Source organism: Piliocolobus tephrosceles, chromosome 6 (assembly GCF_002776525.5).
Source record: "Piliocolobus tephrosceles isolate RC106 chromosome 6, ASM277652v3, whole genome shotgun sequence".
Classification (NCBI taxonomy): Eukaryota; Metazoa; Chordata; class Mammalia; order Primates; family Cercopithecidae; genus Piliocolobus; species Piliocolobus tephrosceles.
Window position 1 is genome coordinate 146,021,718 of NC_045439.1, and position 21,659 is coordinate 146,043,376.

Here is a 21,659-nt window from a genome sequence, read left to right on the forward strand (position 1 = left end):
AGTAGCTGGGACTACAGGCGCCCGCCACCTCGCCCGGCTAGTTTTTTGTATTTTTTTTAGTAGAGACGGGGTTTCACCGTGTTCGCCAGGATGGTCTCGATCTCCTGACCTTGTGATCCGCCCGTCTCGGCCTCCCAAAGTGCTGGGATTACAGGCTTGAGCCACCGTGCCCGGCCTTCAAACTTTATTCTTAACAAAAGAAAATTAACGACAAGTTCCCTAAAATGATTTAATATTAAATATTTAATTCCACAGTATTCAATATCTATCCCATTTATTCCTAACTGCTCTCTTATCAAACAATAAGCAAACCTCTCACCTGGCCAAAAGTCCCTGAAGCATAAGGTTTGCCATTTCTGCCGGAGATATATCAATAAAGCGAAGGAAAGAGAAACAGCTTTCTTCATTAATACCTGAAATAGAAAAGACAATTTGAAACTCAACAGCAAACCAAGAGACGATGCTCAGTTAAAGCCTGCTCAACTGCTGAGTTCTGACTTAAGAACAAAACACTATTCTAAAGGTTCTGATCTAGCCACTTTGGTGGAAGTTAGGGTGCCACACCTTTATACTACAATTACAGATAAGAGAGGCAGGCCTATGAGATATGGCGTATATGGACCAGACTAGAGACGGCTCCTATGTTACCTCTGGGATTTTTGGATGCTTGCCTAAATGGCTTCTCTTTGTCCAATGCCAGGAAAAAGATAAGGACAGGACAGAGGTGAAAGGTTCTGAACCTTGGCCTTAATATTTTGGACAATGTGCAAAGTTGAGTAGCTTCTTTTCCTTAGGCTAAGACGGATGGAAGTCTCATTAATGAGAGACTCCAGCACTGACTTTGTCAAGTTTCAAGGGCAAGAAATTCTTGAAAGGCAGGTATAAAATAAAGATGGAAAGTCAATAATACTATTTTCTACTTCTTCCTCTCATAGCTACAAATCACAGAGCCTATAAAGATAACTAATTTCCTTAATTAAATCTTACCAAGATTTTATAAATAAAGGCCTACCATATAGGCAAAACTAATACTCGTTCTAAATCAGTCTCTCAGCAAAACAAAGAGCATCCTGGTAAGACTCTGACAAACCTCCTTTCCCAAAGATCAAAACACCTACCTTTTCTATGAAAGAGAGACTGTTGGATATAGTCTGGTGCAAATGGAGAAAGAACCCTTAACCACCTGCAAAGTAAGTAAATAACATAAAGCCAAACCCAAATATAAATAATAGGAAGTTAACTAGACTAGAGGCTCCATACCAAGTAAAACCTTTTAGTTTTGGAACTGTTTTCACTTTTAAGAAGTTTCTTAAACTTGTCATATTACCAAGCAAAAATCATAGCATACATGTCAAAAAGTACAAAGTATTTAATGACAGTGTAAGAAGATAATACAAGTTAAAAGTAGTCTCAATTTATTTCAGAGAATCACAGTTCTAGTGCCCTAAGGCATCGTATACTATATTAAACAAAAAAGCAATATATCTCTGGCCTGTTTCCCCCCGCTCAAGTTAAATGTTAACCTAGAGCTACAAATAACTCATAAAGTAAAATCCAAGAAATGTGTTTCAATTTCAGTTTCATTAAACTAAATATTGGTGATGAGTTTCTCTACAAAAGAGCTTTCTAAATCCATGGTTCTCAAATGTTGATATGCAGAAAAAACCGCTGGGAACTTGTTTAAAAATTCAGAAGCTGGGACCATACTAACTCACAGGTGTGGATTGCACCACACATCTATTTTCCAGATGGAACTGTCTCTAGTGTATCACCTTAACAAACACTTTAAACTTCATTAAATTTATCATTGCTGACTCTGAGAAAAAGGTAAATATGATTGACTTACAATACAATCAGTTCACCCACAAGTGCAATTCCAAATGTAAATTAAGCCATCACAAACCAATTTCAGCAATGGGGCATAGATATGCATGCTGGCTGCAAGTACATTATTTACAAATCCATGCACATTCCTGATTCAAAGAAGAACCAGAAGTGACTAGTGCCTTTAAGGCTACCTAGTTGAAGATTTAACAGTGCTCAAATTCCTTCCATAAGATCCCTCAACAAATAGTTGTCTGTCCACCCTTTACTTAAATGCCTCATTGTTGGAGAACTCATATACTCTCCATTATATTTTTCTGCTAAGCAATAAAACTGTAAATTATAAAACACTAATAGTGAACAGATAGTAATGCTTCCCTACCTGTCTCGTGAATGATTGAAGACCCTGATCTGTCCATGACGGTAGATAAACTTTGAAATGTGGTATGGCTTTAGGGAAATATGAAATGGAGACCAAGTTTCTTGTCGTTCAAATAACTCTGGGTGATTACACACCTAAAAGGAAGGGAAATGGTAAGACAATATTACCACATACAGACATCTTTATACATAATGACAAGGGATCCCAAATCCCAAATGTTTACCTTTGGGAATGGATACTTTCCCATTTTCATCTCATTAACAGCCTTTGTTTATCTGACATCAAGGATAGACTGTTTTTCTTGAAATGGGTTATAAAGACAACTTCAAGGCCAGGCGCCGTGGCTCACCCAGCACTTCGAGATGCCGAGGTGGGTGGATCACTTGAGGCCAAGAGTTTGAGACCAACATGGGGAAGCCTCATCTCTACTAAAAATACAAAAATTAGCCAGGCATGGTGGCAGGCTCCTATAGTTTCAGCAACTTGGGAGGCTGAGGCAGGAGAATCACCTGAACCTGGGAGCCAGAGGTTGCAGTGAGCCGAGATCGCACCATTGCACTCCAGCCTGGGCGACAGAGCTAGACGACTCTATCTCAAAAAACCTCAAAAAACAAAAAACAAAACTTCAAGGCAACTGACCTAAGCTCTTACCTTCCTAAACTGCATGACCAGATTCATGAGGCTGCTGGTGGTGTTCTGTGCTTGTTGGGTAGAGCCCATAGAAGACTGCAATAAATCCTCAATGGAAATTTTGTTCTTTAATGCCTGATATAACAGTTTCTGTCGGCTGGTCAGTTGGCAATACATTAGAATCTCAATCTAAAAATCAATAAGAACATTTATATTTGGAAAAGTAGTTTCTAAGAAAATTCAGCATCTGCTTAAAGTTGAAAACACACACAAACTATTATTATGATTGAGAATAAACATATGTGAACTCAGTATCTCTATAAACCTGTGAATGTGGACAATCATTCAGAAAACATGTATATTCCTCAGCCCTCTTCTCTTCATCACTCATTCCATTTGCTTTCCCTGGGCAATTTCTTCCACTTCTAACAGTGCCAACTAATAGTCATGACAGTAACACACAAAAATATATTCCCAAACACACCCAGGCCAGTACCTGCAACTACTAACTCTGAGTACCACTCAGTCTGCAGCAATTGCATACGTGATGTGTCAGAAAAACAGTTCTCTTTTCCACAATTTACTAAATTGGTTAATAGCATTACCATTCTATCAGTTGGGAAAGACAAACTTAACTCACTTCTGAACGCTCTCTGACACCCCGTGTTCTAGTATTTCCTAAATCCTTCAATTCAGCTTGGAAATCTACCACCCTTTCTAATCACACCCATTGCCTGCTGCTGGCCCTCATCCAATATAGTATAGCCTGATAATATTTTGCGGTCTTCCTGCCTCCAGTTTCTTCTGGTTGTGATATACATTCCACATATAGCTTATAAAGGAATTCAACGGCTAAAAAATCTTCAGTGTGCATTTCTGCCTATAGTAAAATGTTGAAACTTCTCATCTCGGCAACGAAAGCCACCAATAATCAGGCTGGGTGCAGTGGCTCACGCCTGTAATCCCAGCACTTTGGGAGGCTGAGGTGGGCAGATCACAGGTTAGGAGTTCAAGACCAGCCTGGCCAACACAGTGAAACCCCATCTCTATTAAATACAAAAATTAGCCGGGTGTGGTAGCACGAGCCTGTAATCCTAGCTACTCAGGAGGCTGAGGCAGGAGAATCACTTGAACCCGGGAGGCAGAGTTTGCAGTGAGCCAAGATTGTACCACTGCACTCCAGCCTGGGCAAGAGAGCGAGACTCCATCTCCAAAAAAAAAAAAAAAAAAGTTCTCCCATAATCTAACCTATCTTACTGTCTGAGTTTCTCGTCATCATAACCTGCTCACATACCACTTAGTCATTTAACCACAATTATCTGAAAGTTAGCCAAAACAGGCTGCATATTTGAAAGTTACTCTAGCTTTGCTCATGCTGCCTTTGTTGCCTTGCCCCCCACTCCCACCATATTTTCCTAGTAAATGCCAACTCATCATTTGAAACCTGGCTCACATGTCATCTTTGCTTTAATACCTTCTCTAAGTTTCCCTAACAAAACTATAATAAGATAGAAAACACTAAATGATGTTGAAGAAACACATACTATACACAGTTAAGCACCATACTAGATCTTCAGATCACCTCCCTATGTAGCACTAAACAATAATTATGAACTAGCTGGGTGCAGTGACTCACACCTGTAATCCCAGCACTTTGGGAGGCCAAGGCAGCAGAATCACTTGAGCCAAGCAGTTCTGAGACCAGCCTGGGCAACACAGTGGAGACCCTGACTCTACAAAAATTAAAAAATAAAAAATCAGGGCCGGATGTGGTGGCTCATGCCTGTAATCCCAGCACTTCGGGAGGCCGAGGCGGGTGGATCATAAGGTCAAGAGATCGAGACCATCCTGGCCAACCAACATGGTGAAACACCATTTCTACTAAAAATACAAAAATTAGCTGGGCACAGTGGCGCACACCTATAGTCCCAGCTACTCGGGAGGCTGAGGCAGGAGAGTTGCTTGAACCAGGCAGACGGAGGTTGCAGTGAGCCGAGATCGCGCCACTGCACTCCAGCCTGGTTGACAGAGCAAGACTCAGTCTCAAAAAAATAATAAATAAATAAATAATTAGCCAGGCATGGTGGTGTGTACCTATAGTACCATCTACTAGGGAGGCTGAAAAGGTACAGTTCCATTCTTCTCTTTGAAGCGTATATACATACAATCCCTGATTTTTTAAGTCCAGCACGGTGGCTCATGCTTATAGTCCTAGCACTCTGGGAGGTTGAGGTGGGAGGACTGCTGGAGTCCAGACTAGCCTGGACAACATAGCAAGATCCTGTCTCTATAAAAAAATGAAAAATTAGCCAGGTGTGGTGGTGTACACCTGTAGACCCAGCTACTAGGGAGCCTGAGGTGGGAGGATTGCTTGAGCCAAGGAGGTCAAGGTTGAAGTGAGCCATGATTGCACCACTGCAGTCCACCATGGGTGACAGAGCGAGCCCTTGTCTTACAAAAAAAAAAAAATTACAAGGGGGAAAAAAGAAGGGAGGGATTAAAAGATACTAAGAGGTCGGGCACGGTAGCTCACACCTGTAATCCCAGCACTTTCAGAGGCCCAGGCAGGTGAATCCCTTGAACTCAGGAGTTTGAGACCAGCATGGGCAACATGGCAAAACTGATCACTACAAAAAAAAACAAAAACAAAAAAAACAAAAACAAAAATTAGCCAGGTGTTGTGGCACACACCTATAGTCCCAGCTACCTGGGAGGCTGACAGGGGAGGATCACTGGAGCCCAGGTGGTCAAGGCAACAGTAAACCAAGATTGTGTCACTGCACTCCAGTGGGTGAAGGAGTAAGACCCTGCCTCAAAAGAAACAACAAACCAAATACTGAGACAGACTATCCAAATGCTATGTGTGGACCTTGCTTGTATCCTTATTCTGACAAATTCTTTTTTTTTTTTTTTTGAAATAAGAGTCTCGTTCTGTCGCACAGGCTGGAGTGCAGTGGCGTGATTTTGGCTCACTGCAAGCTCCGCCTCCTGGGTTCATGTCATTCTCCTGTCTCAGCCTCCTGAGAAGCTGAGACTACAAGCTCCTGCCGCCACGACCGGCTAATTTGTTTGTATTTTTAGTAGAGACAGGGTTTCACCATGTCAACCAGGATGGTCTCGATTTCCTGACCTCATGATCCGCCCACCTCAGCCTCCCAAAGTGCTGGGATTACAAGCGTGAGCCACTGCACCTGGCTACAAAATCAATTCTTTGAAGAAGAGAGACAGACACACAAAGACAACTGGAGATACCTGAACACTGACTAGATATGTGATGCTATCATGGAATGGGTCTTTTGAAATAGGTGTGATAATGGCATGCAGTTAGGCAGTATTTAAAAAAACTGAATCTTTTAGAAATACACATGAAAACACTTTATAAACAAATAATCATTTATAAAACATCCAGGATTTGCTTTTGAATAAGAGAGAGGTAGAGTTAATGATTATCGTAATGGAACAATGGGTCAAGGGGATTCATTAGCCTATCTTTCTACTTTTGTAATGTTTCAAATTCTCTAGTAAAAAGCATTAAAAGATAAAAAAAGATGTTTTTTTCCTCAATTATTTGCCTCATTTTAAGTCCTCTTTGATCCATGCAAACCTCTTCCTTCAAGTAAACTTTCCAACGAAACATATACCAACAAATTTCTCCCCCTGGAATCTTAAGTTGGTACCTAATGATGCTTAAACACATGAGGTCGTCTTTACTCACCTTGTCAGATAATTCATTTTCCACATCTTTCTTGATTCTCCTCAGCATAAATGGCTTCAAAATCATGTGTAAGCGAGAAAGTTGATCTGAAATGCCAGGAGGTCCCCAAATAATACATTATACTGATTTCACAAAAACAACAGCAACAAATACCACATTCATCTCTCACTGAACTCTTCAAAAATCCTTTGGCTCAATGATTCTCTAAAAGTAGACTGAAACTTTTTCCCAAGTAGGAAAGCAAGGAATTTTAACTTTCTGTACCATCTTGCTATAGTCAACAGGGTAAATGTATTAGGCTCTATTTTCATTAGAATTCATTTTTACGTTTTAGGGACATTTTACCAATAATAGGGTTATAAGTATAATAAAAATTACCTGGGACTGTCAGTGTTCCCCAAAAATTACCTTCCAAAAGATGTCAGCAAATTAACAACTTGTAGTGTAAAATCACATAAGGACTTTTCTAATAGTGAGCAAGCTCATGTCTATGTAATAAACACTCCAGAATGCTCTTAAAATCAGAGAGATATTATTCAACAAGATCAAAAGTATTGATAAGGCTAAAAATGCTCACAATGGAAACAAATTCTAATCCATAGAGAAAAATAACAAAATGACCCTTCTAATATTTGCTGTTTTTATCATAGGAAAAAAGCCTTGACCCATTACACAAACAATTAAATATGAATTTTTCTTTTGAGATGGGAGTCTTGCTCTGTCACCCAGGCTGGAGTGCAATGATGTAATCTCGGCTCACTGCAACCTCCACCTCTCCCAGGTTCAAGCGATTCACCTACCTCAGCCTCCTGTGTAGCCAGGATTACAGGCACCTGCCATCATCATGCCTGGCTAATTTTTGTAGAGACAGGGTTTCACCATGTTGGCCAGGCTGGTCTTGAACTCCCCACTGAGGTGGGTGATCTGCCCACCTCAGCCTCCCAAAGTGCTGGGATTACTGGTGTGAGCCACCATGCCTGGCCAATATGAATTTTCCAAGATCTAAATGGGAAACGTGAATTCTGCAAGCTAAAATATAGTACTTTATGAATCAAGCCTGATCTGCCTTGATTAGACAAGACTATAGTAGTAATCATCTAAATTAATTCTTTTTTGACTGTTAAATACTTACAAAAAAATGTAAATATTTTATAAGCAAAATATGTGGTTTTGTTTCCCTGATTTGTCTATGTATACTGAAAGAAAAATTCTTCAAATAAAAGAAAATACGCAATTATGTGGTTGCATATACTGATAGGTAGACAGAAAGAAAGCCAGTTCATAATAGTACTCACTCTCATCAATAGCGGATTTGTTTTCGGCATGGCTCTCAATGTCCTTGGAAAACCATTCATTAAATTCTTCATGTGAATCAAATAATGTTGGCATAATGAAATGCAGCAGAGCCCAAAGCTGTAAACAAAGACACAAATGAAATAGCTATAGAGCAACAAAATGACAGTGTGTAAGGATGTATTAGGGTAGACAGAGAGACAACTGCAGGTGTATTCGTGTGTAAGTGCCTAGATCCATGTCTATGTGTGAGTGAAAGACAGAGAATGAATGAATTCAACTACATGCTTGCCTCATCAACCAACCCTAATTTTATTAGGTGCTGTAGCAAAGTGTGATTATTTTTCAGTTAATTTCAAACTAAAAGTTTGAAAGTGCAAGTCATGCTCAGATTTTGCAATGGGATAGTTTTAACGATCTTCTTATAAAAATCTATCCCATAATTCAACACAACCTAAGGTATGATAACTTGCTACTAATAATCCTAGATTAGGCGTTAGAAAAACATGGCCTGTTGGGCCAAGTCTGGTCTACCACTATTTTAAACCAAGTTTTATTGAAACATAGCCATGGCCATTCACCTATATGTATTGTCTATGGCTACTATACTAAACAAGCAAAGCTGAGTAGCTGCAACCATGATTGTATGGCCTGCAAACTCTATAGAGTATGTACTATCTGCCAGTTTCTATAAAGTTTTCTTCTTTTTTTTTTGAGATGGAGTCTCACTCTGTTGCCCAGGCTGGAGTATGGCGGCATGATCTCGGCTCATTGCAACTTCGACCTGAGGATTCAAGCAATCATCCCAACTCAGCCTCCTAAGTAGCTGGGACTACAGGCATGCACCACTATGCCTGGCCAATTTTTTGATTTTTTTTTTGGTAGAGTCGGGGTTTCCCCATGTTGCCCAGGCTGGTCTTGAACTGCTGGGTTCAAGGCATCCTCCCACTTGGACCTCCCAAGTTGTTAGCATTACAGACATGAGCCACTGCACTCAGCCTCTATAAAGATTCCTGACCCTTATTCTAGATGATCAATTAACTCCCCCCAAAAATTTTAGCTCCCCTCTGTGTTAACAAACATTACATTTCAACTCTAGCAAAAACATGTCTCTGCATTAAATGTTTACATTTTCTAATGTGGTCAGTATTCCTTACATAAATGCAAAAGAATACAGTAATTCATTGGCCTTATGCCAGAGAATAAGAAAACAGGAATGATGCCTATGCCTGAAAGATGAGTTGGGGCAAGTCTTTTAAGTGGGGACTATAATTTATACAAAGCAGTAGCACTGCAGGGGAATAGGTAAAGAATTCTATGCTCTGCTGGAATCCTTCTGTTTTATGAAGATATAAAACCTGGGACCTGGACTAGTGCCTACCTCTGCCATGGTGTTCTGAATTGGGGTCCCGGTTAGCAAAAGACGATTCCGACACTGGAACTGTAAGAGGATCTTCCAACGAACGCTGTTTAATAAAATAAGTTACAAATTCATGTTAGCAACAAATCATTCTTTAATTATCCTACTGAGACCCCATATTGACAAAATGCCTTCCAAAAAACTAACATTCAGAATCAAGTACTCCATCATGTATTCAACTGAAAAACATTATTCAACAAAGATGAAAACAGGAAACTTCCAAGGGAAATGACTCCTCTCTACTGAAAACATGGCATTTGGATTTAGAAAAAATAGCCTCAAATAGGCAGAGTTGGATCATTTCTGGCTTTATAAACTCCTCCATTACCTTTAGTCAGTTTTGCTGATATAAGTCATCTAATTAGAAAATACATATCTGTAGTATAAAGTGTTAAAATTATTAATCTGTACACTTCCAGTATGAGTTTGGAGGGAGCAGTTATGAGGGGTGTTGTGTGAGAAGAAAACGTAAAATGAGTCTTTGCTGCTCCTGGCCAAAGGCATATGCTCCTTCAAACAACTGCGGTATGCCAGGCATGGCGGCTCATATCTGTACTGCCAGCACTTTGGGAGGCTTGGGTCCAGAAGTTCAAGACCAACCTGTGCAGCATGGAGAAACCCCGTCTCTACTATAAATACAAAAAATCAGCTCAGCATGGTGGCACACACCTATAGTCCCAGCTCTGAGACTGAGATGAGAGGATCATTTGAGACAGGGAGGTCGAAGCTGCAGTGAGCCCCAACTGCGCCACTGTACCACTCCATCCTGGGCAACAGAGCAAGACCCTGTCTCCTGTCTCAAAAAAAAAAAAAAGATTGCTGTAGGAAGTAATACCTTTCTGAGGATAGAAAGTTCCACAGAAGGGCGGGTACAGTGGCTCACGCCTGTAATCCCAGCACTTTGGGAGGCAGAGGCAGGTGGATAACCTGAGGTCAGGAGTTCGAGACCCAAAATGGCAAAACCCCATCTCTACTAAAAATAACAAAAATTAGCAGAGCATGGTGGCAAGCACTTGTAATCCCAGCTACGCAGGAGGCTGGGGCAGGAGAATTGTTTGAATCTGGGAGGTGGAGGTTGCAGTGAGCCGAGACTGCACCACTGCACTTCAGCCTGGGCAACAAGAGCGAAACTATGTCTCCAAAAAAAAAAAAGAAAGAAAGAAAAGAAAAGAAAAGAAAAAAGAAAGTTCTGCAGAAAATATTATACAGCCAGTTAACATAGACCTCTAATAAAGTTCTAAGGACTCACCAAGAGTTAATAAAAAATACATCCAAGCCAAGGTTTAATATCACCAAATAACACTTTTTTTTACCTTGGGGCTTCAAAGGTATTGGAATATTTTAAACACATGACTTAAAAGGATTCTGGGAGATCTGAAAACCATCCAGGGACTCAGATAATCTACATAAAACAAACAGAGCATCCAATCCACATAACCTAACACTCTATTTCCTACTTAGAACTCCTGTCTAAAATAGTTATCTTAAAAGCAAGGGCAGAGACTCCCTCCTCTATAGAAATTTTCCCTGAAGAGATGACCTGTAAAAATGTCACCTTCTTGAATAGGGAGATAAAAGTTGAGAAAAGTCTTCGTATTCTTGGCATTAACATTTGTGTTCCGTGAAAAAATAAAAAAAAGGGAATTTCTGCCTTCTGATCAGGTACATGACTGATGCAGAGATCATGTCATGTCTGATTTAAAACCTCTCATATATTGGATGGGTGGCTCATCCCTGTAATCCCAACACTTGGGGAGGCCGATGCAAGAGGATCGCTTGAAGCCAGGAGTTCAAGACTAGCCTGGGCAGCAAAGCGAGACCTTGTCTCTACAAAAAAAATAAAATAAAACTTCTCATATCTTCATTCATATACACAAGTCTACGTGTGTGTGTGTGTGTGTGTGTCTGCGTGTGTCTGTGTCTGTGTGTGTGTGTATACTTAACCCAATGCATTGAGTTTGGTTTCTGCTACTCATGTTACCTGGAACTACTCTTGAGCGCCTGAGCCTCATCCAGTACCATGTATTGCCACTTGACCCGCTGGAAATACTTTACATCCTGCACCACCAGCTGATAGCTGGTAATAACCACATGGAAGGGGGCATCCTGAGTGTAGAGGGTCTTCTGTAAATATAAAAGGGGAAGGGTGAAAAGAGAAACCTAATAATTCATAATAAGGAACTGATGTATGGACTGTTTTTCTAGGGCCGAAATGTTTAAGAGAGCCCTGAAGATGTGCTTCTCCCATATGGTAGGGAGATGTGCAGTGAAGTGAACCATACTGTGGGGTTTTGTTTGTTTTACTGTTGTTGAGATAGGGTCTCACTCCGTTACCCACATTAGAGTACAGCAGTGTGAACATGGCTCACTGCAAACATAACCTACTGGGCTCTAGTGATCCTCCTGCCTTAGTCTCCCAAATAGCTGGGACTACAGGCATGCACCACCATGCCTGGCTAATTTTTTTTATTTTATTTTACGTAGAGATGGGGTCTCACTGTGTTACCCAGGCTGGTCTCAAACTCCTGGACTCAAGTGATCCTCCTGCCTCGGCCTCCCAAAATACTGGGATTACAAGCAAGAGCCACCATTCCCGGTCACTACTGTTTTTAAAGCAGTCACGTTTACCACAAACTAGGCTGAAAACTAGTCTTCAGCTTATTAAAGAAAAAAGTTCTGGCCAGGTGTGGTGGCTCACACCTGTAATCCCGGCACTTTGGGAGGCTAAGGCAGGAGGATCACTTAAGCCCAGGAGTTTGAGACCACTTTGCACAACAGGTTGAAACCACATCTCTACAAAAAATACAAAAATTAGCCAGGCATGGTGTAGCAAGCCTATAGTCCCAAAAACAAGCTGGGTGTGCTGTCTCCTGCTTGTAGTTCGGGAGGCTGAGGTGGGAGGATTGCTTGAGCCAGGGTGTCAAGGCTACAGTCAACTGTGATCATGCCACTGCACCCCAGCCTGGGCAACAGAGCAAGACCTTGTCTCAAAAAAAAAGATTCTTAATTAATCCTGGAAATCAAGTCCAGTTGATTGCCTACAATAGGAAAAGTACTGTATGAGAAAAATGGAAACTTGATCAGTGTCCAGATATATATAACAAATAAGATTTTGTCTAAAAGAAATTATCCACATCGATTAGAGAAATAACGACTGCATGCACGGTATGTATGTATGCAGTTTAAGTAGAATGTTACCTGACTCCAGAACCTTCTGATGACTTTTCTATCATGAGGATTTCCCCAATATGGTAGCACCTAGAAAAAGGGCCGATATATACATTACTTTCTATTGATGATCTTAAAAGTATCATAACAAATATATAATTCGGAACGATTTAAAAAGAAACTAATAAAATGAGTATGGGAAGTCCTCTCCTGCCGATGGTGGAATAAGTGGTTTAAACAAATCTGTTGTCCAAATAAACACACACACACACACACACACACACACAATTCATTTGTCTGAAGGCATAATACAGCTACTGAGATTGTGGGCAATTACAGAGGCCCAAATAAGAAAAGAATGGAAGCCCAGAGAGGTCAGCCTAGTATGTGGTATACTTTCTCACTGATGGTACCATTGCATTGCAAAAGTTCTAGTTGAGAGGGTAAGAAACTGAGGACACATTTTCTTAAGAGATGTAAGACAGGCTGGGCACGGTGGCTCACGCCTACAATCCCAGCACTTTGGAAGGTCGAGGCGGGTGGATCACCTGAGGTCAGGAGTTGGAGACTAGCCTAGCCAACACGGTGAGACCCCGTCTCTACTAAAAATACAAAAATCAGCCGGGTGTGGTGGCATGTGCCTGTAATCCCAGCTACTAGGGAGGCTGAGACAGGAGAATCGCTTGAACCTGGGAGGCAGAAGTTGCAGTGAACAGAGATGATGCCATTGCACTCCAGCCGGGGGGACAAGAGCAAAGCTTTGTCTTAAAAAAAAAAAAAAAAAAAAAAAAGATGTAAGACATAGAGAACAAAAATTGTAGTTCAAGGAAAAAGACTCTTGTAACCAGCCACATCCCTGGCTTTAAATTGGAATTCAAAGGTTACAAGGTAGTAGTTATAGTAAACCATACATAGACTTGCCTGAATAGATACCGACTCCCAGCCTCAGAACATCTGAATTCCTGACCAGATTAAGAAGGATTTGAATAATTTGCATCCCCACCAACCCCCAAAAACTACTAGTGGCAGAAAAACATATAAATCCTCTCTAACATATAAATCCTCTCTAGAAGAAAACAGTAGTGAGAGCCCACACTTATCTCTACAGTTTTTCCTACACAATGTCTGGGCATAGCATTAGAAAATAACCAGACATATAGAAAGACCATATCGTATGACTGAAAGCCTACATGAAAGAAAGATAATGTACACAGAGGAGATTAAAATAATAAAAATGTTAAAAACAGACTTTTGGCTGGGTGTGGTGGCTCATGCCTGTAATCCCAGCATTTTGGGAGACTGAGGCTGGCAGATCACCTGAGCTCGGGAGTTTCAGACCAGCCTGGGCAACGTGGTGAAACCCTGCCTCTACAAAAAATACAAAAGTTAGCTAGGTGTGGTGACACGCACCTGCAGTCCCAGGAACTCATGAATCTAAGGCAGAATTGCTTGAGTCTGGGAGAGGTTGCAGTGAGCCAAGATTGTGCCACTGCACTCCAGCCTGGGCAACAGAGCAAGACTTTGCCTCAAAATAAATAAATAAGTAAAAGTTTAGGCCGGGCGTGGTGGCTCACACCTGTAATCCTAACACTTTGGGAGGCCGAAGCAGGTGGATCACGAGCTCAGGAGATCGAGACCATCCTGGCCAACACGGTGAAACACCACCTCTACTAAAAATAAAAAATAAATAAATAAAATAAATTAGCTGGGAGTGGTGGCATGCACCTGTAGTCCCAACTATGCGGGAGGCTGAGGCAGGAGAATTGCTTGAACCCAGGAGATGGAAGTTGCAGTGAGCTAAGATCATGCTACCGCACTCCAGCCTGGGCGACAGAGTGAGACTGTGTCTCAAAAAACTAAATAAAATTTTAAAATTTAAAAATAAAAAAAAAAAATACTTTTAAAAATGCTAATTTGTTAACGAAGAACAAGACAGAGAATTTCAGTGGTACGCTGTAAATTATAAAATAATCAAAGTGAATTTTTAGAACTGAAAAATAAAACTAAAATCTAGAAATTAATGGATGGATCTAATGACAGATTAGATGCAGCTGCAGAGAAAATTAGTGAACTAGATGACAAGTCAGAAGATAATATCCAGATTAAAGCACAAAAAAACAAAAGAATGCAAGATTCAGCACTTTTTCTGTGATGTTTGGTTTCTTTCTCCTTATCCCTGGACCTCATAGGGCTTCTTTAATCTGCAGACTGCTATCTTTTATTGTTTTGAAAAATTTCGGCCAAATGGAAGCAGAAGTATACAGGAAGAAATGAAGATTAATAAAAACTGAATATATAATATGAAAATATCTAAACATAAAATACATAAGCAATAATAAAATGTCTCATGGGCTTTAAAATATTAAAAGCATACAAAACCTATAGCATGTAAGTCTAGACACAAGGGAGGTAGTTCAAGTATACCGAAGTCTTTATTATTATCCACAAAGTAGTAACTCTTAATTTATATATATTTCTTAAGTCAAGAAAGCAAGTTTCTCCCCCAGATTATCTACTAGAGAATAAAATAGGCCAAGTGTGGAGGCTCATGCCTGCAATCTCAGCACTTTGGGAGGCTGAGGCGGATGGATCACTTGAGGCCAAGAGTTCAAGACCAGCCTGGCTAACTCTGTCTCTAGTAAAAATACAAAAATTAGCTGGGCACACAGGGTGCAGTGAGTGGAGATCACACCACTGCACTGAAATGTGGGGGACACAGTGAGAGTCTGTCTCCAAAAAAAACCCAAAAGAATAAAATAAATACATGACTAGTGCTATGGTTTGAACATCTCTCTGGAGGTTTATGTGTTGGAAACTTAATCCTCAATGCAACAATAGTGAGAGGTGGGATCTTTCAGGGGGGTCATGGGGGCTTTGCCCACATGAATGAATTAATGCCTTTATTACAGGAGTTCCCCTCACCCCTGGGCTCTTCTGCTCCTCTGCTTTCCAATCTGGGGTGATGCAACAAGAAGGCCCGTGTGAGATGAGGACCCCTCACTTTTTGACTTCTCAGGCCCTCTGGAATTGTAAGAAATAAATCTCTTTTCTTAATAAATTACCCAGTTTTCTGTGTTTTGTTATAGCAGCGCAAAACAAACAAAGACAAATAATAAGCTAACAGAGGGAGGGAGAGCAATAACATTTAATCAGTCCAAAAGGACATAAGAAAGGAGAGAACCGAAAAACTGGGACATATTTCTCAGGATCTCCTGAGCGCTGTGTCATGGGCCAAAAACTGTTTTTAAATTAGGGTAGGCATGGTGGCTCATGCCTGTAATCCCAGTACTTTGGGAAGCCAAGGTGGGCAGATGACCTGAGGTTAAGAGTTCAAGATCAGCCTGGCCAACATGCTGAAAATCCTGTGTCTACTAAAAATACCAAAATTAGCTGGGCGTGGTGGTGAGTGCCTGTTATTCTAGCTACTCAGGAGGCTGAGGCAGGAGAATTGCTTGAACCTGGGAGGCAGAGTGAGCTGAGATCACGCCACTGCACTCCAGCCTGGGCGACAGAGCCAGATGCCATTTCAAAAAAAAAAAATTTTTTTTTTTAAATTTAAAAATAAGGAAAAAAGAAAAATTAAACAGGTGCCACAAGTAGAAAAACAATTAGTACAGCGACTTAAACTCAGTATTTATCAGCATTTACATTAACAGCATAAATATTCCCAATAAGAGGCAAGAAATACACCTTAAGGTCAGGCACGGTGGCTCACGCCTATAATCCTAGCACTTTGGGAAGCTGAGGCGGGCGGATCACTTGAGGTCAGGAGTTAGAGACCAGTCTGGCCAACATGGTGAAACCCCATCCCTATTAAAAATACAAAAATTAGCAAGGCGTGGTGGCATGCGCCTGTAATCCCAGCTACTAGGGAGGCTGAGACAGGAGAACTGTTTGAACCCTGGAGACGGAGGCTGCAGTGAGCTGAGATCGTGCCACTGCACTCCAGCCTGGTGACAGATGAAGACTCCGTCTCAAAAAAAGAATTACACCATAAATGACGTAAAATTATTAAAAATAAAAGGAAGAAAAAAATGCCACGTAAAAATTAAGCAAAGATGTTCTCATATTCTGTATTCAGAAAAAAATTAACCAAAGAAAACCATGTATCAGAAAATAGACTTTCAGTCAAAAAGTCTTTAAAAGGAAAATTTCATAATAATAAAAGGTTCAATTCACCAGAAAGATAAAATTATAAATTTGTATACATCTTACAGCCTCAAAATATACAAAGCAAAAATGGACAGAAGAGAAATGGACAAAACCATAATCATGGTATATTTTAATATACCCCTCTCAGTCAGTGACAGAATAGGCAGACAAATCAGCAAAGACATGAAAGAGCTGGACAAGTTAACAAACTTTGACCTAAATCAACATATATGCAACACTGCAATGAATAAAGGCAGAACACCTACAATTTTCCAATACACAGAGGACATATAAAAACTGACAATATGCTGGGCCATAAAAACGAGGATTCAACAAATTTCAAAGCATTGAAGTCATAAAAAGTTTCTTTTACCAGTGTGAATTTAAGGTATCAATTAATAAAAAACAAGACATCTAGACAATCCTCTACTGTTTGAAAATTATAAATTACACTTCTTATTTTTTAAAAGAGATAGGGTCTCGCCCTGTTGCCTAGGCTGGAGTACAGTGGTGTGATCATAGCTCACTGTAGCCTTGAACTCCAGGGCTCAAGTTATCATCCCACCTAGAAATACATTTTTAAATAAGCCATGGGTCAAAAACAAACTTGCAATGGAAGTTAGAGATTATGATGGACTCAAAGATAATGTATGTATGACACATCAAACCTTTGGATGGCTAAAGTCATGCTCAGAAAGCAATGAATATCCTTAAATGTACATATATTAGAAGCTGAAAATGAGGCCGGGTGCGGTGGCTCAAGCCTGTAATCCCAGCACTTTGGGAGGCCGAGACGGGCGGATCACGAGGTCAGGAGATCGAGACCATCCTGGCTAACACGGTGAAACCCCGTCTCTACTAAAAATACAAAAAACTAGCCGGGCGAGGTGGCAGGCGCCTGTAGTCCCAGCTACTCGGGAGGCTGAGGCAGGAGAATGGCGTAAACCCGGGAGGCGGAGCTTGCAGTGAGCTGAGATCCGGCCACTGCACTCCAGCCTGGGCGACAAAGCGAGACTCCGTCTCAAAAAAAAAAAAAAAAAAAAAAAAAAGAAGCTGAAAATGAATACTCTAAGTGCCATCTCAAAACATCAGATAAAGAAAAAAGCTGGCCGGGGGTGGCTAACGTCTGTAATCCCAGCAGTTTGAGAGGCCAAGGAACATCGCTTGAGCTCAGGAATTCGAGACCAGCCTGGCCAACATGGGGAAACTCAGCCTCTACTAAAAATACAAAAATTCGCTGGGCATGGTGGCAAGCTCCTGTAGTCCCAGTTCCTCGGGAGCTTGAGGCAGGAGAATCGCTTGAACCCGGGGGAGACAGAGGTTGCAGTGAGCCAAGATCATGTCACTGCACTCCAGCCTGGGAAACAGAGCGAGACACTGCCTCAAAAAAAAAAGTAGACAAAGAGTGCAGTGTGGGGCTATGTTCCAGTATGTATGACTTTCAATTTCATACGCCACATTCTATCAAAGTTTTTTTAATCAATAATTTAAAAATGTAAAAACTATTCTTAGCTTACAGTCATTCAAAAACAGGTGGCAGGTCGGGAACGGTGACTCATGCCTGTAATCCTAGCACTCTGGGAGGCCAAGGCAGGCAGATCACCTGAGGTCAGGAGTTCAAGACCAGACCGGCTAATATGGTGAAACCCTGTCTCTACCAAAAATACAAAAATTAGCTGGGTGTGGTGGTACACCCCTGTAGTTGCAGCTACTTGGGAGGCTGAGGCAGCAGAATCGCTTGAACCTGGGAGGCGGAGGTTGCAGTGAGCCAAGATCGCGCCACTGCACTCCAGCCTGGGCAACAGAGCAAGACTCTGTGTCAAAAAAAAAAAAAAAAAAAAACGGCCGGGCGCGGTGGCTCAAGCCTGTAATCCCAGCACTTTGGGAGGCCAAGACAGGCGGATCACAAGGTCAGGAGACCGAGACCATCCTGGCTAACACTGTGAAACCCCGTCTCTACTAAAAAATACAAAAAACTAGCCGGGCGAGGTGGCGGGTGCCTGTAGTCCCAGCTACTTGGGAGGTTGAGGCAGGAGAATGGCGGTAAACCCGGGAGGCGGAGCTTGCAGTGAGCTGAGATCCGGCCACTGCACTCCAGCCCGGGCGACAGAGCGAGACTCCGTCTCAAAAAAACAAAAAAAAAAACAAACAAAAAAACCCAGGTGGCAGATTCCTTAATAAGTAGAATTACCATATGACCTAACAATTCTACTCATAGATACATACCCAAAAGAAGTGAAAACAGTAAAAGTGTTCAAACAACCTGCACAGGAACGTTCACAGCAGTACTATTCACAACAGCCAAAAGGTGGAAACAACCCAAATATTCATCGTTGATGAATACATTATACATGATATAATATGGATGAAGCTTGAAAACTTTACACTCAGTAAAAGAAGCCAGACAAAAACAGCATTCACGAAGTGTTCAGAATAAGCAAATCCAGCCACAGGAGGCGAATTTGTGGTTGCCAGAGGCTATAGCACAAGGTGAATAGAAAGTGATTGCTTAGCGGGAAAGGGCCTTCTGTCTGGGGTGATGAAAAAGTTATGAAACTAGATAGCAGTGATGGTTACACAACATTGTGAATGTACCTAATGCTACTACATTGTAATTTTTTTTTTTTTTTTTTTTTGAGACGGAGTTTCACTCTTATTGCCCAGGCTGGAGTGCAATGGCACGATCTCGGCTCACCACAACCTCTGCCTCCCGGGTTCAAGTGATTCTCCTGCCTCAGCCTCCCGAGTAGCTGGGATTACAGGCATGCGCCACCACACCCAGCTAATTTTGTATTTTTACTAGAGATGGGGTTTCTCCTGTTGGTTAGGCTGGTTTTGAACTCCTGACCTCAGGTGATCCACCCGTCTCAGCCTCCCGAAGTGCTGCGATTACAGGCATGAGCCACCATACCCAGGCCATTTTTTCATAAGCTTGGTCTGTAGGCATGCGCTACCATGTCCAACTAATTTGTAAATTTTTTGTAGAGATAAGGTCTGTGTTGGCAAGGCTGTTCTTGAACTCCTGGACTCAAGTGATCTTCCCACCTCAGCCTCCTAAAGAAGTGGGATTACAGGCATGACCCACCAGGCTCAGCCCATTTTTAATAGTTAAAATGGTAAATACTATGCTCTAGTATTTTGTCACAATAAAACATATATTGGGGCACTAGGAAAAAAACAAAATCAGGCCAAATGCAGTGGCTCATGTTTATAATCCCAGCATTTTAAGAGGCCGAGGTGGGATGACTGTGTGAACAGGAGTTAGACATCAGCCTTGGCAACATAGCAAGACCTCGTCTCCACAAAAAATTTTTTAAAAATTAGCTGGGTGTTGTGGTGCATGCCTGTAGTCCTGGCTACTTGGGAGGCTGATGTGGGAGAATGGCTTGAGACGGAGTTCAGGGCTGCAGTGAGCAATGATCACAACTCGGCACTCCACCTTGGAAGACAGAAGGAGAAAATATCTCTAAGAAAATAAAAAAAAGCAAAGAAAAAAAATCAAAAGAGGTGGCAACACCCACGGGCATATTACCGTAAATTAGAATATCAAAAGAAAGTTCAACATGCAAATAAGAGGTCTGTTTCAGGCATACTTATAAAGTCAAAGGAAAGGTATCAATGACATTAGTAATATCACATGGCCATCTATCAGCCAGTGGAAGAGCTATTGAAAACTTAAGTGGTTTGCTGAAAAAATGTTAAGACCTTTTCTGGTTTTTTTTTGTTTGTTTGTTTGTTTTTTTTTGAGACGGATTCTCACTCTGTTGCCCAGGCTGGAGTACAGTGGCATGATCTCGGCTCACTGCAACCTCTGCCCCCCGGGTTCAAGCGATTCTCCTGCCTCAACCTCCCAAGTAGCTGGGATTACAGGCCCCCACCACAACACCCTGCTAATTTTTGTATTTTTAGTAGAGACGGGTTTCACCATCTTGGCCAGGCTGGTCTTGAACTCCTGATCTCGTGATCCAACCGCCTTGGCCTCCCAAAGTGCTGGGATTACAGGCGTGAGCCACCATGCCTGGCCTAGACCTTTTATTTTTCAACATCTGCATTGTTCAATATATACTGAACATTACATGAAAAAAAAAAAAAGCAGAAAAAGATGGTGATCACCATTCCACAAGACAAATAATTCAAGAGACAATACTCAACAAATTGCATAAGAATGATCTCATCATCATCTCAGCAAGATGAAAATGAGTCAGTCAAGTTAAAAGCTATATATCCTAATACTCCTTGTATGGTTTCTATACCTACAATTTAGCCACAAAATGGGACCACAGCCATAAAGCTGTCTCAAAGTGGGAAATCCCAGACAATTTCCTATTCCATACAAAGCACAGACCAGAAAAACACCTGCCTCACATTTCCACCCTATCCCATGCTCCTCAAACTACATGAAACCCATCACTATTACAGAGACCAAAAATCACAGAGATCATGTCAACATATTTTGATATATAATCTCCAAAATACTATCCTAACTGTGCAACTTCATTATCCTATTCCTGGGGTCAGAACACAGTTTACTCATGTTCAATCCTTTTAAATTGCAAACAACATAATAAATCCTATTCATTCTTTCTTAAATTCCTCCAACTTTTCATAACTAAGCAGTTGTTTAAATCTAATCAATGTCTTACCCAATGAATGCCAAATACCTCCCTGCTGATCACCTCCTACCTCAACCTGAATTCTTTTCCTCTGAATTAATTAAATCAATGTTCACATTATCTACCTTAGACATTACAAGCTGGACTAAGACTAGAGATCAGACTTTAGAGTATTAAGAAAATGAACTGGCTGGGTTTGGTGACTCATGCCTGTAATTTCAAGACTTTGGGAGGCTGAGGCGGAAGGATCACTGGAGGCCAGGAGTTCAAGACCAGCCTGGGCAACATAGTGAGATCTGCCTCTATTAAAAAAGCAAAATGGGCTGGGCGCAGTGGCTCATGCCTGTAATCCCAGCACTTCAGGAGACTGAGGCGGGTGGATCACCTGAGGTCGGGAGTTCGAGACTTGCCTGACCAACATGGAGAAATCCCATCTCTACTAAAAATACAAAATTAGCCGGG

The 21,659-nt window shown here is 41.3% G+C and overlaps 1 protein-coding gene across 3 annotated transcripts in view; it reads right to left on the minus strand.

Moving 5' to 3' along the window:
* Positions 1-21,659, minus strand: part of INO80 (INO80 complex ATPase subunit) — a 140,153-nt gene that overhangs the window by 69,235 nt on the left and 49,259 nt on the right. For all 3 annotated transcript variants that reach the window (XM_023198368.3, XM_023198366.2, XM_023198367.2), the window contains 9 exons: positions 12,463-12,522; positions 11,246-11,388; positions 9,226-9,310; positions 7,847-7,964; positions 6,552-6,637; positions 2,858-3,025; positions 2,207-2,340; positions 1,119-1,183; positions 320-413 (listed from right to left, as the gene is read on the minus strand). In XM_023198368.3, the coding sequence (XP_023054136.1) occupies positions 320-413; positions 1,119-1,183; positions 2,207-2,340; positions 2,858-3,025; positions 6,552-6,637; positions 7,847-7,964; positions 9,226-9,310; positions 11,246-11,388; positions 12,463-12,522 (953 nt within the window). The remainder of the gene's footprint in view (positions 1-319; positions 414-1,118; positions 1,184-2,206; positions 2,341-2,857; positions 3,026-6,551; positions 6,638-7,846; positions 7,965-9,225; positions 9,311-11,245; positions 11,389-12,462; positions 12,523-21,659) is intronic.